Source organism: Gobio gobio (genome assembly GCF_949357685.1).
Source record: "Gobio gobio genome assembly, chromosome: 21".
NCBI lineage: Eukaryota > Metazoa > Chordata > Actinopteri > Cypriniformes > Gobionidae > Gobio > Gobio gobio.
The window spans coordinates 43,224,821-43,239,931 of NC_137117.1; the positions used below are offsets into that span (position 1 = coordinate 43,224,821).

The window sequence follows — 15,111 nt, forward strand, 5'->3', positions numbered from 1 at the left end:
TCACTATTAAGATTGGAAGAGCCAGGAAATGTTTTTAATATAACTCTGATTGTATTTGTCTGATAGAAGAATGTCATATACACCTAGGAGGAGTTGAGGGAGAGTAATAGGGCTGGGCAAAAAAAAAATTAGATTTTTCGATTAATCGTTTTTTAAAATGTGGTCTTCTCAAGGCCAAGAATCGTTTTTTCCCCGGGAGTTTCCAGTCGATCCTGCCCGGTATCGCAAATATGCAGAGGTGGACAAAGTACACAACTCCATTACTCGAGTGAAAGTAAAAGTACTACTGGTCAAATATTGCTCTGTTACAAGTGAAAGTTGTTAAAAACTATTTTTACTTAAGTAAAAGTACAGAAGTACTTGCTTTTAAAAGTACTTAAGTATCAAAAGTAAATTTCCTTTTTTATGTCAATGCATTGTTTTATTATTGTTGTATAAATGCACGCTATGCCATTAGTGATGCTCCATACGACCATCTTGAACTAATTTAAATACTTAAGTTACAAAGCTTTTTACAAAGCTGCTGTCACTTTAAGGCAGAATGCACAAATCCTACACACTGATACACATCCGATATTCCCCCAACTGTTTACGTTCACTTAAGACATAATAAACTTTGTTTACGTGAATATTTTCCAAAATTTCCAAGTTATGGTCTGTTTAAGTGCGAAAAAAACACAAAAGAAAGCTCTATTCAGTACTCGAGCTCTGGCATCTCAGAGGCACAAAAAACTAACTGAACTGAGCTCTTTCATCATGCTTTTTCAGATTCATCCATATGTCAATGCTTCTCTTTCTCCCAGACATTTACATTTTGCAAAAAAAAAAACAAAAAAAAAATTTAAAGAAGAAAAAAAATTCATCCACTGACTTGCAAAGCTGCTACAGAAATAACTTTTGACTTCGAAGACCTTGATAGAAATGTAGTGGAGTAAAAAGTACAATATTTGTCTTTCAAATGTAGAGAAGTTAAAGTAAAAGTTTCCCTAAAAAATAATACTTCAGTAAAGTACAGATACTCAAAAAGTTTACTTAAGTACAGTACTCAAGTAAATGTACTTCGTTACTGTCCACCTCTGCATATATGCTTGTCGTTAAGATAAAATCGAATGGCAGTCGCATCTAAGGAAGGCACGCAAATAACAGAGATTGTGACGAAATATAATGCATCATCCGGGGCTCAAATCAAAGCTCAGACGCCCCTGGAGGAAAACAGACAGAGTCTGAATGACGGTCGTCCTTTACTGAAAATTGCTGAAAATCATCCAACATCATTTTTATGTTTTAGAATAAGTGTATCAAAATATCCATAAACACAAAATTGTATTGTATTTAACATAATTGTATGCATTTGAAATATAGAGATGGGCAGTGTTGGGGGAAACGCATTACAAGTAACTTGAGTTACGTAATAATATTACTTTTTCCAAGTAACTAGTAAAGTAACGCATTACTTTTCAAATTTACAGCAAAATATCTGAGTTACTTTTTCACATTAATTTGACTGACAGCTCTCCTGTCCCCATGTTGAGAAAAATAAGTGCAGAGGCGTGTGTGTGTGTGTGTGTGTGTGTGTGTGTGTGTGTGTGTGTGTGTGTGTGTGTGTGTGTGTGTGTGTGTGTGTGTGTGTGTGTGTGTGTGTGTGTGAACATGAGGGTTATTGTAGTTCTAGACTAAATGTGAGCATTTACTCATCTCACTTGCACAATAAAGATTCTGTTCTCCTCAAAATTAATAAATTCAGTCAAATGCAAAATCAGAGTACTCAAACCTCAAATATATAAATGTTAAATAAAACTAATATTTTTATGCATTTAATCTACCTTTATTGACCAATGTCGTGCTGCTGACCTTTGATGATTCAGTTAAGCCATGAGCAAAAATTACTCGATTTTTTGTTTTTATTGGTAAAACGTTTTTCTCCTGCGTCCTATTCTTCCATTATCCAGAATGGCAGCACATTTTTACCTCAGCCTCAGGCTTATTATTTCAATTTTGGTATGAAGAGGTCTTTACATTTGCACAAAAAATGACTTTTTTTGCTATTAAAAAACAAAACAAAAAAGCAAGCCCAGCCCAGGTGAGAAAAAGTAACGCAAAAGTAACGTAACGCATTACTTTTCTTAAAAAGTAACTAAGTAACTCAATTAGTTACTTTTTAAGGGAGTAACGCAATATTGTAATGCATTACTTTTCAAAGTAACTTTCCCCAACACTAGAGATGGGTTCTGTTTTAATGTAGGCCTAATAAAAAGACTTTAATATACAGGTTTGTGGCTCTTAATTTCTTTTTAATTACTCACTTGTAAACTCATGTTCACTGTTCTTTTTTATAGATATAGTAGGCTATTTGAATTAAGTCTATATTCATTGAGTTGAATAGAATCGGAACATCTGAATAGATACCCAGCCCTAGTGAGTAAATGATGGGCTAATCTTCATCTGAATGTGAACTATCCCTCTGACTGTCTAACTCCAGAGGATGGCAGTAGTGCATCATTCCGGCTGCCGCTAAAATCCCAAGAAGAAGAAGAAGGCGACGACCATGGCTGCCATCGCCACAAGAACAGGACCAAAGATGTGCCTGCTGGTTCATCTGCTTATTTTCAGCTGGTATTTATTCACTATCTGGAGTAACGTGTCTCTGCAGACCTCGGACAGACACCCGGGGGTTCGCTCGTACGGCGGCCGCTGGAAGTACCTGACCTTCATTGATCTGGTAGGAGCTTCAGTTCTCTCTGAATCCGCCAATGTCACTGCTGTCGGTTATGAGTGTTCATGTCACACCTGTGTGTTTGCTTCTGGCAGGTTCTGCAGGCGGTGTTTTTCGGGTTGTGTGTGTTAGTGGATGTGATACACACCGCAGTGCCGGTGAAACAGACTCGGAGCGGGACTCCTCTGACCCTCACTAAAGCCAGAGACTTTTACTTCACTGTTCTGGCGTTTCCTGTCGGCACTGTGAGTAAAGTCCCTTAAAGGGTTAGTTCACCCAAAAATGAAAATTCTGTCATTAATTCCTCACCCTCATGTCGTTCGACACCAGTCAGACCTCCGTTCATCTTCAGACACAAATGAAGATATTTTAGTGTAAATCTGATGCTCTGAAAGGCCTCCATTGGCTCAATGCACGGTTCACTCTCAAGACCCTTAAAAGGCACTAAAGACGTCGTTACAAAGTCCATCTCACTACAGTGGCTCTACAATAACTTTATGAATCGGCGAGAATAGTTTTTGTGCGCAAAAAAACCCTAAATAACGACTTATATAGTGATGACCAGTGTTGGGGAAAGTTACTTTGAAAAGTAATGCATTACAATATTGCGTTACTCCCTTAAAAAGTAACTAATTGAGTTACTTAGTTACTTTTTAAGAAAAGTAATGCGTTACGTTACTTTTGCGTTGCTTTTTCTCACCTGGGCTGGGCTTGCTTTTTAGTTTTGTTTTTTAATAGCAAAAAAAGTCCTTTTTTGTGCTAATGTAAAGACCTCTTCATACCAAAATTGAAATAATAGGCCTCAGGCTGAGGTATAAATGTTCTGCCATTCTGGATAATAGAAGAATAGGACGCAGGAGAAAAACGTTTTACCAATAAAAACAAAAAATCTAGTAATTTTTGCTCATGGCTTAACTGAATCATCAAAGGTCAGCAGCACGACATTGGTCAATAAAGGTAGATTAAATGCATAAAAATATTTGTTCTATTTAACATTTATATATTTGAGGTTTGAGTACTCTGATTTTGCATTTGACTGATTTTATTCATTTTGAGGAGTACAAAATCTTTATTGTGCGAGTTAGTATAGAACTACAATAACCATCATGTTTACACACAACGCCTTTCCACTTATTTTTCACAACATGGAGGCAGGAGAGCTGTCAGTCAAATAAATGTGAAAAAGTAACTCAGATATTTTGTTGTAAATTTGAAAAGTAATGCGTTACTTTACTAGTTACTTGAAAAAGTAATATTATTACGTAACTCAAGTTACTTGTAATGCGTTTCCCCCAACACTGGTGATGACGATTTCAAAACACGGCCTCATGAAGCTTCGAAGCGTTATGAATCAGTGAGTCGATTCATGATTCTGATCGCGTGTCAAACCGCCAAACTGCTGAAATTTGGCGATTCAAACTGCTGAATCGACTCACTGATTCATAACGCTTCGAAGCTTCATGAGGCCGTGTTTTGAAATCGTCATCACTATATAAGTCGTTATTTAGGGTTTTTTTGCGCACACTAACAAAAACTATTCTCGCCGATTCATAAAGTTATTGTAGAACCACTGTAGTGAGATGGACTTTGTAACGACGTCTTTAGTGCCTTTTAAGGGTCTTGAGAGTGAACCGTGCATTGAGCCAATGGAGGCCTTTCAGAGCATCAGCTTTACACTAAAATATCTTCATTTGTGTCTGAAGATGAACGGAGGTCTGACGGGTGTCCAACGACATGAGGGTGAGGAATTAATGACAGAATTTTCATTTTTGGGTGAATTAACCCTTTAACCCTTTCATGCATGAATTATGGAAAACATTATCTAGATTTTTTAAAGATTTTTTTATGACTGTAATATGATGCTAAAATTGAAATCCATTTTAATTTTTACAAAATTCAGATTTATTTAAATATTATTTAACTGTCCACGTATGTGCAACAAAGGCGTAAAATGGGACAAAAAGCCACAGATGACAATATGGAATATTGTGCTTTTATTCTGTCATTTTATGCTATGCATAACAGCTCATATATTTAAAACATTAATATTACAATATAACAACGATAAAACACAGAGTGTAGGAACTATAATGCTAGTTACATATATGTGGAAACCTAATAGCAATATGGGCTGGGCTTTGCTGGCACACACTCCTCATCAGTGCGGTCACTGTCACACACACACACACACACACACACACACTGTCCTCTGGGATATTCTCTGTTATTCTGAACTGAGTGCTTGACCTGTGCTGTCCCTGTTTGGTAGGCAAAATGCATATTTGTATCGGTGTGTATGTGTAAAGTTGCCATTTAATGCCATAATATGTCACTTTTAATGGTTATTTATGTTGATATATTTGTTAAATGTCTGTTTTATTACAGTGTAAGACAATTCAAAACATTTTTGCAAAAACAGAACAGATATACTAGCAGGTTACAGAAATCAGACTTTATGCAATCTGACTCCACTGTTGCATGACGTCCACATGTATAAAAACTACATTTTACTCTAAATTTTAGTTTTTAAAATACTAACATATTCATCATACTTTACTGTACATACTAATATATTTTTTTTAGCTCAATTGACCTCCATATGTAAAAGTTTTTCACAGATATGCCTGGGGCATTTGGCACATGGCTATCGCTGTCAGCCATCTTGGATTAATGATGTCATCAAGCAATGAATATTTGGGTTACAAGACAGTAGCCATTGTTAAAATATTGCTGTCAATCTACTGACACTGCCCTCAAGTGGTTTGGAGAGAATTATCGAGATTAATGAACCCTAAATGGAGTTAAATGAACTGTCCCCAAATGTGGACACCATGCATGAAACACACACACACACACACGTCACGTGGACCACAAAACCAATTGAAATTGAGCTGGTTAATTAGATTTCCATTGATGTATGGTTTGTTAGGAGACCGAGATACAACTATTTGAAAATATGGAATCTGAGGGTGCAAAAAAATCTAAAAAATTCCTTTAAAGTTGTCCAAATGAAGTCCTTAGCCATGCATATTACTAATAATAATACATTTTTGATATATTTACAGTAGGAAATTTACGAAATATCTTCATGGAACATGATATTAATATCCTAATGATTTTTGGCATAAAAGAAAAATGGATAATTTTGACCCGTTCTATGTCTTATTGGCTATTGCCACAAATATACCCGTGAGACGCAGGACTGGATTTGTGCTCCAGGGTCACAAATATTAGTGCTAAGCAAATTTATTAGACCACCTGTCATAAAGAGAAAACAACTATTTTAGGAATCTGTCAAAAACGTGTTTAAAACTAAACATTTTATTTTCATTTGTTAGGCTAACAAAAAACTGAAACAACTAAATAGTCTTTATTCACATAATAACCAAAAAATGATTTTTATATATATATATATTATACATACATACATACATGCGCGCACACACACACACACACACACACACACACACACACACACACACATATATATATATTGGTGTCCTTGGGCCTTGATAACCGCTTGCATTCTTGCTGGCATTGTTTTTATTTTTCCACAGTCTCTTTTGTTACTCCTAAATCGTTTCTAGTTGTTCCCTTGGGTAGGTGACAAATATAGAGTAAAAAATGCTTTTTAAAAGATGACAATATTCATTTTTTTCTTGTTTGACAGTGACGATGCCATGTCACGTCAAAAAGCTTTTGTTGAAACTTGAGTTTAAATCTGCTCCTGTGAATATATACAGTAGTTCTGTTGTGTTTGGCAATAAATACTAGGCCTTACACTAAGGCAATTCTTTCTCAGTTTGTGTAAATCTACTAGGGTTCAGAGTATTTGGTACAAAATATGTTGTCTTGTTTCATTAATACAGTGTATACACCGATCAGGCATAACATTATGACCGGTGAAGTGAATAACACTGATTATCTCTTCATCACCTGTTAGTGGGTGGGATATATTAGGCAGCAAGTGAACATTTTGTCCTCAAAGTTGATGTGTTAGAAGCAGGAAAAATGGACAAACGTAAGGATTTGAGTGAGTTTGACAAGGGCCAGATTGTGTTGGCTAGACGACAGAGCATCTCAAACTGCAGCTCTTGATGTTAGTCTCTATCAAAAGTGGCCCAAGGAAGGACCAGTGGTGAACCGGCGACGGGCTCATGGGCTCATTGATGCACGCGGGGCGCGAAGACTGGTCCAATCAAACGGAGGATCTACTGGAGCTCAAATTGGTCAAGAAGTTAATGCTGGTTCTGATAGAAGGGTGTCAGAATACACAGAGCATCTCAGTTTGTTGCGTATGGGACTGTAAATAAAAAAAAAATAGTTTTGGAGTATGACAATGAACACACTGCATTAAACAGCTATAAAGCAACAGCATAGTTAAAAAAAAATGCAGACAAATAGATGAAGTAACACATTCATACATTCAGAAAAACACAGAGCTGAACAAACAGCCCTACCTCCTAGAACAGGAGACAAATATGCAGTATTTCTTGAAATAATAATTTCTGAACATTCAGGTTCTTCCTCTCAGTCTTCACCTGTTTCGTAATAGAACTTCTGAAAAGTGAATTATGCCAATTGCATCATTTATAACGCGGTGTTATAAAGTTCCCGTGATTTAAACCCGTCTCGTGTCTTCTGCTGGCGGCATTAAAGAACAATCTTAACTGTTAAATAACAGATATATACGATTTCAATAATATCAGATTTGTTTCATTTTAAATAAACACTCTTATATTCTTATTAGGAGTAAACTGCCTTATTTTTGAACTGTGCAGAGCTGTAGCTGAATTGTTAGGCCTGCTACGCTACTGTATTTTAAAGTTGGTCATTATGGTGGTACTCGGAGAGCCAAATATTTGGTACTTGGTATAAAAAAACCACTGCTTTACAGAATAGTATTTCACCTAAAACAGTGTTTCCCACAGGATTTTGGTGAATCTGTGGTGGGCTAACCTCGGTCCCTATAGTGGGCATGCACACATCCCCCGCCCCCGAAGACATTTCTGTGCATTTTAATGTTAAATTCATGAATCTGGTGCACTTTGAGAGTTAAAAATTAAGAGCTCCAACCCATATTCAGTGTGCAAATTGAACAAAGAAACGTCTATGCATTGACTTGTGGTCTATGTACCTGAACTCAACCCTCTCATAGTGATATGTATCTCAGTCTACATTACAGTACATAATAATAATAATAGTTATAATATTAATCCTATAACAGTATTAGCCATATATTGCACTGAAAAATAAATGAAACTAGTCATCATTTCTCTACTTGAAATAGATAAACATTTTATTTGGCTTTTAAATAAAGCTTTTAAATATATTTGTAATATTCGAGCTTTTATTTGGAAAGAAACTGCATTTGAGCTTTTATTTTGGCGGATAACTACTAAAACGAAGCGTGTACTTCTCTTTACGCAGCGCAAACAGACTTTTGCAATTTGGAAGGACACAAAGCCTTATCGAGCTTTCCATTTTAGTTTGTTTGACAGCAATAGTGCAAAACACCACATTAAAGAGCTTTTATGTTATTATGAGAAGATAAATATATTTCCGCCACAGTCTAGTTAATGAATGGGAATCACTGAAATCTGTTTGTGGTGGTCGATATTGATATTGCGGCGGGGCAACACAAATAAATCAGTGTATGGGAAACTGTAGAAAGAGTTGCTTCCACAGAACACAAGATGGGTTTTTGAAGTGTAGCTGGCCACTGTTCAGAATAGCTCAAGTGAAGAAGAACTGGGGCTGTCAAGATCCGAAACGCTGAAAAAAAGTATGTTAACATATATTTAATGTCTTATAAAGCCATACTGTAAGCAGCAAGTCGTTATTTACTGAAAATGTCAGTTCTTTTTCCACTTTAATTATGCGGAAGAGAGTACACAGGCTATTTTCTTTGAGTAAATGTCGTTTTTCATTTTTTGCTGATTTATTAAATTATTTTAAATAATGCAGAGACATTCGAGCATGACTAGATGTATTTTTTTGTATGACCAAACAGTATGAACAAATACATACTGTTAATATTATAATATAATAATAAAAAACACTTTATTTTACAGTGTCCTTGTTACATACGTTACATGTACTTACCATAGTAATATCAGTAAATTATGCATAATTACATGCAACTAATCCCAAACCAAACCCTAAGTTGATTAATATTACTCAGAACTTAAATATATACGTACACAGTAACAATGACACCTTAAAATAAAGTGTAACCAAACATTTAACTGGGTGTTTATATGAATATTAAAACTTTTAAAAGTCCCCCCCCCCATTTTGAAAGTGTTTTATAGTATGTGAATGACTGACAAATAACATGACCAACACAAATTATGTTATTTATAAATGTACAATTTCAGTTTTTTTTCACCAATAATCCGATGGAATGTATTTTTAAAACGGTATTTCATGCATGGTACAAATATGTCATGCTTCTCAATATGAGCTCTTAAAATATCAATAGTAATAGAAGAACTTGAAGATTGTTGTTTGAAATGGTCTAGTATAGTGTGAAGTGTAGTATGCCAAGCAGGGCAATATGCTTAAATGCATATTGTCTTTTATTCATTTTTAAAGTGAATATTGATTAAATAGTGCAAAAATGATTCCTCTCGTTTGTATACTTTCTATTGGATAATGGACAGCCTGCTCCTTAGATATCAGTGTTTTGTATTTTATTGTTCAACTACTAATGTTAACTATGAATTTCTCGATCTTCTTTGCTTGCAGTTTGTGTTTGCTTCCTTCTGGACTCTCTACACTTACAACCGAGAGCTGGTGTATCCCAAAATATTAGATGATATCATTCCCATCTGGTTGAATCATGCAATGGTGAGAACATTATTTAATCAAATATCATATATTGCAGTATTAATTGACCCTTGATTAGGGGTATGTGCACAGCCTCAGTATAGATCTCATTTAATGCCGTATGGAAATACAGTTTGTAGTCTTTCCGGATTGGTTTTGTTGACGGATGATTTGTGTTTTCCTCCAGCACACAGTGATCATGCCTTTGCTGCTGGTTCAGATGTTCCTTCAGAATCACAAATATCCCAGTCGCACAAAAGGGATTTCCGCTCTGGCTTTATTCGCTGTCCTGTATTTGTCATGGTAATCTCGCTCACACAGATCTTTTTATGTCTCTTATTCCCAAACCACCATTCATGTCTTTGTATGCTTATGTCACAGGGTGCTGTGGGTGCGCCATGCTTCAGGGGTTTGGGTGTACCCGATCATGGCTCACTTAAGTCCCGTGGGTTTGTGTCTTTTCCTGGGTGCCGCGTCCCTCAGCATGGCTCCTCTTTACCTGTTAGGAGAGAAGCTCAACCTCATGATGTGGAGGACCACAGGTGAGAAACTGCCATTAGATTGAGCTCTTTTAAAAAGCGATGAGATTTAAGATTAACGTTAACTTGGAATCATTTTAAAAGCTACTGCTGTGCTTAAAGGGTTAGTTCACCCAAAAATTAAAATTCTGTCATTAATTACTCACCCTCATGACACCCGTCAGACCTCCGTTCATCTTCAGACACAAATGAAGATATTTTAGTGTAAAGCTGATGCTGAGAAAGGCTTCAGATAGGCCTCCATTGGCATTCAGTACATTTACACTCACAAGACCCATAAAAGGCACTTAAAACGTCATTACAAAGTCCATCTCACCACAGTGACTCTACAATCATTTTACGATGCGACGACAATAGTTTTTGTGCGCAAAAAAAAATCAAAATAACACCTTTATCCAACTTGTTCTTGTCTTCCGTGTGTGTCTCCACGACGCATGCGCGAGAATATGACGCAGATCCGGCGTTCGGACACATGACCCAGAAGAGATTTGTTTACAAGCAGAGGAAGACGCGCGTGTCTCAGCTGTTGAATTCTACATTGATCGTGCTTTAGGTCTCGGTGTAGTTCTCAAAACGGGCTAAAGTGTGCATTTCATGGATTTCCCGAACGCCACCGATACGTCATATTCTCGCGCATGCGTCGTGGAGACACACACGGAAGACAAGAACAAGTTGGATAAAGGTGTTATTTTGATTTTTTTTGCGCACAAAAACTATTGTCGTCGCATCGTAAAATTATTGTAGAGCCACTGTGGTGAGATGGACTTTGTAACAATGTTTTAAGTGCCTTTTATGGGTCTTGTGAGTGTAAATGTACTGAATGCCAATGGAGGCCTATCTGAAGCCTTTCTCAGCCTCAGCTTTACACTAAAATATCTTCATTTGTGTCTGAAGATGAACGGAGGTCTGACGGGTGTCGAACGACATGAGGGTGAGGAATTAATGACAGAATTTTCATTTTTTGGGTGAACTAACCCTTTAAAGGCATAGTTCACCCACACAATGAAAATTTCCTGATTTACTCATCCCCAGCTATGCATGACTTTCTTTCTTCAACCGAAGAGAAATTAAGGTTTTAGACTAAAACATTCCAGGATTTTCTCCATCTAATGCGAGTGAATGTAGTTCATTTCTGACTGTCCAAAAGGAGCCGTAAAGGGCTCCACATGATGACCCCACAAATAAGGGTCTCTAGCACACAATCAGTCATTTTCTTTAAAAAAATATATATATACTTTTTAACTATAAATGTTCGCCTTGGTCCAGCTTTGCAATGCGCAAGACGCTTGACTCAGGAGTGCCTCAAGGAAGTATACTTTCAGTAACACTTCTAAGTATTAAAATTAATAGTATTGTAGGTGTTATGGGATCTAATATATATTCCGTAGTTTATATGTAGATGATGTGTGTATTTGTTATAAAGGCAAACATATGAACATAATTGAGACAAATACAAATGTGTATAAATAAAATGTATGACTGGTCTTTAAATTTTCTAAATCAAAAACCGTATTTATGCACTTTTGTCTTTTGCACTTGGAAAAAGAACCTTTAACAGTCATAAAAGAGACAAAATTCCTTGGACTTAATTTTGATAACAAAATGTATTTTATTCCTCATATAAAAACACTGCGAAATTGATGTTTTAAAGCAATGGATATGATAAAAGTGCTAGCAAGGATTAAATGGGGTGCAGATTGTGAAGTACTCTTGAGACTTTAAAGGACACTTGTTCGATCAAAAATGTACTATGGGAGTATTGTATAGTTAATGGATCTGCCAGGAAGTCATACGTCAAACTGCTGGACACAATACATCACACAGGATTGAGACTTGCCCTAGGAGCTTTTAGGACCTCTCCAATTCTGAGCTTGTATACAAAAGCAAGAGGACCATCTCTATATGCAGTATTTACTATGCAGTAAAGCTAAAAGCTAACGAAAGTCTTTCTCGTCTGTATGAAGCCAGACTCAGGTACATCAGTCCTTTTGGAATTCACATAAAATCTCACTTGGAATAACAAAAAATCCAACAAATAAAGTTTAAAAAAAAATCTCACTTGGAGAATATGAACATTAATCTGGATATATACATAAAAGTGCATCTATCCATCATATAACTGTTCCTTGTGGCTCCGGGGGGGTTGATAAAGGCCTTCTGAAGCGAAGTGATGGGTTTGTGTAAGAAAAATATCCATATTTAAAACTTTATAGACTAAAATAACTCGCTTCCGGTGGTCAGCAGTCGATTTACGGCGAAAGAGTTTCCCCTGACGCGATGTACAGGCGCATCGCAAGCTTTGATGCCTCTCGTGGACAAACTCAAGCCCCTCTTCTCTTATCGAAATCCTCTTTAATATCAACTCTTTAAAAAGTCTAATTTTAGACTCTAATTCATGACCGGTGGTTTGTTTTGCTCTATCCTCTGCGCTTCTGCGTTCGTCAATGTTACTCTTTCGCCGTAACTCGACTTATAGACTATTTTAGTCTATAAAGTTTTAAATATGGATATTTTTCTTACACAAACGCACCATTTCGCTTCAGAAGGCCTTTATGAGACGTGTTCTCTGGAGTGAGCAATCACGCTTCTCTGTCTGGCGATCCGATGGACGAGTCTGGGTTTGGCGGCTGCCAGGAGAACGGTACTTGCCTGACTGCATTGTGCCAAGTGTAAAGTTTGGTGGAGGAGGGATTATGGTGTGGGGGTTGTTTTTCAGGGGTTGGGCTTGGCCCCTTAGTTCCAGTGAAAGGAACTCTTAATGCTTCATTACCAAGACATTTTGGACAATTTCATGCTCCCAACTTTGTGGGAACAGTTTGGGGACGGCCCCTTCCTGTCCCAACATGACTGACCAGTGCACAAAGCGTCGGTCCATAAAGACATGGATGAGCGAGTTTGGTGTGGAGGAACTTGACTGGCCTGCACAGAGTCCTGACCTCAACCTGATAGAACAGCTTTGGGATGAATTAGAGCGGAGACTGGTCAAAAATGCCCATAAACACACTCCTAAACCTTGTGGAAATGACTGATTGTGCGCTAGAGAAGACCCTCATTTGTCGGCTGGGGTCTTGTGAAGCCCTTTAAAGCTCCTTTTGGACAGTCAAAAATGAACTACGGTGATCCCGTTCACATGCATTAGATGGAGAAATAACCTGAAATGTTTTCCTTAATTCTCTTCGGCTGAAGAAAGGAAGTCCTGTAGGTCTTGGATGGCCTGGGGTGAGTAAATAATCAGGAAATAATTTTTTTTTTTTTAAACTAAACCTGAATATTTAGCTAAATATATTTTTTGTCATCACAGAGTGTGGCAGACTTGTATGTTGTTATTATGATCCATACTGACTGTAATTTTCCTCTATAAGGGAATCCGAAGAAGAAAAAGAAGTAAAGGTCATCTACTGGAATCCACATTAAGCATGTAGGTCTCAATACCAGCCAAACGAAACATTTTCCAGGGAAGGACGCAACAGATGAAGTGTCATTGCTTGTGTTTTATACAAGAGGGGCTTAATTCGCCCCAGCATGCATACAGAAAGAAACCAGGACACTAATGCATGCATTTCTGTATACACTCAACACAAGGTATACACTAATAGTTTTTTTTTTTCTTTTGATTTAATTTTGTGATGCTAATGAAAATCAGCTGCACTTACAAATTAAAATGCTGTATTTTTTTTAATAATTTTCTTTTATTTGAGAATTTAAGACTGTAATATCCCAGAATGCTGTTGTTCAATGTTAAGGGACAGTTAGTAATGAGCACTTTTCCCTTCTCAGCCTGAGTTGCGGACCAATTGTCCTGTTAATATTGGTTTAATTTCCAGGCAGTTAGTGTCAAACTGTGCATCTAATGACCGCAATATGAGGCGTTTTATTCATTGAATAAACTCATTTCTAGATTATTCATGAGCTGAGTTTGAGGGCTTCTTGAATGACACGTCATCCTGCATGAACTCAGGTAATCTCACCAGTGAAGCCCTTAATGTGATTTTCCGGCTTTACAGAGAGTTTGATGATGGACTTTATTGGAAGCAAGTAAACCCAAGTAATCTGCCTCCTCGCTGTAAGGTGCATTTCATTCACATCCACAGAAATGGCTCTGCTTTCAGTTACATCTTTGAGCCCTGTCTTTCGCTAAGTTCATGGAATCTGACATTTTAATTGTTTTGTCACCTTGTTATAAAGCAGAGTAGTGTTTCATTGTCATTACAGTGTTTTATGCTGGGGTTTTTGCATTTTAATATGCGTGTGATCTTATCTCGTTTGCATTAATCAAAAACAAAAGTTGTAGAAACACCCGAAACAGAATGGACGTTTTCTGATGTTTACAAGCAAATATGATTCCTGCGTTGAAATGTGGAAACTGTGTGATGATATCCCTAAGAGGGCCAATCAGGGTCAACGTTGCTGCTGTGCACAATGTATGATTGTTTATGTCATCCATGTCCTTCATTCATAAACAATAAAAACTATAATAAAGAGCTATTCTTTTAGTTAAAGTGGCTTGGTGTCTTTAAATATGAATGGGTTTGGCTCGTGATGCTGATGAAAATGTGAAGCAGTGCGTCAGCTGTTTGTTAACTTCCTACTTAAGAGACTCTTCTTTAATCAGATTTGCTGTAAGTCGATCAGTTTGCAAAGCTTTGAGAGCCTCACCTCATTTTCTGTTACTGGGTTCAGTACGAGCTGTATTGACCTCTTATGGTTGAATTAAAAGCCGTGAACAAAAAGAAACTGAATGTTTGCAGTATGTTGGTCTGGCTCAATGCGGTGTTATTCTACACCAAAATTGAAAAAAGGAGAAGTTATTTGACGCTTTTGCAGGGATTCGGATCGATCATAGAAGGAAATTGTTTCCCCCTCATTTTCTTTCTGGAATAAAATCATAAAATAAGAGTTGAAACAACTGCAGTTAGAAGCAGTGTGAGGTCAGTGGCAAGAGAAATGGCCTATTTCAGGAGTAAGTGGATTAGTTGCTAAACCTTGGCTGAGTCTCAAATAGCTGCTTTATTCACTCTTTGGCCTGGT

At 37.0% G+C, this 15,111-nt stretch overlaps 1 protein-coding gene across 1 annotated transcript; it reads left to right on the forward strand.

The window, feature by feature from the left end:
* Positions 1-2,479: 2,479 nt before the first annotated feature.
* Positions 2,480-14,805, forward strand: adtrp1 (androgen dependent TFPI regulating protein 1). The gene is made up of 6 exons (XM_079802234.1): positions 2,480-2,719; positions 2,809-2,958; positions 9,464-9,565; positions 9,732-9,847; positions 9,926-10,086; positions 13,446-14,805. Exons 1-6 carry the CDS (start codon positions 2,546-2,548, stop codon positions 13,469-13,471), a joined length of 729 nt encoding a protein of 242 aa, XP_079658360.1. The 5' UTR covers positions 2,480-2,545; the 3' UTR covers positions 13,472-14,805.
* Positions 14,806-15,111: the final 306 nt, after the last annotated feature.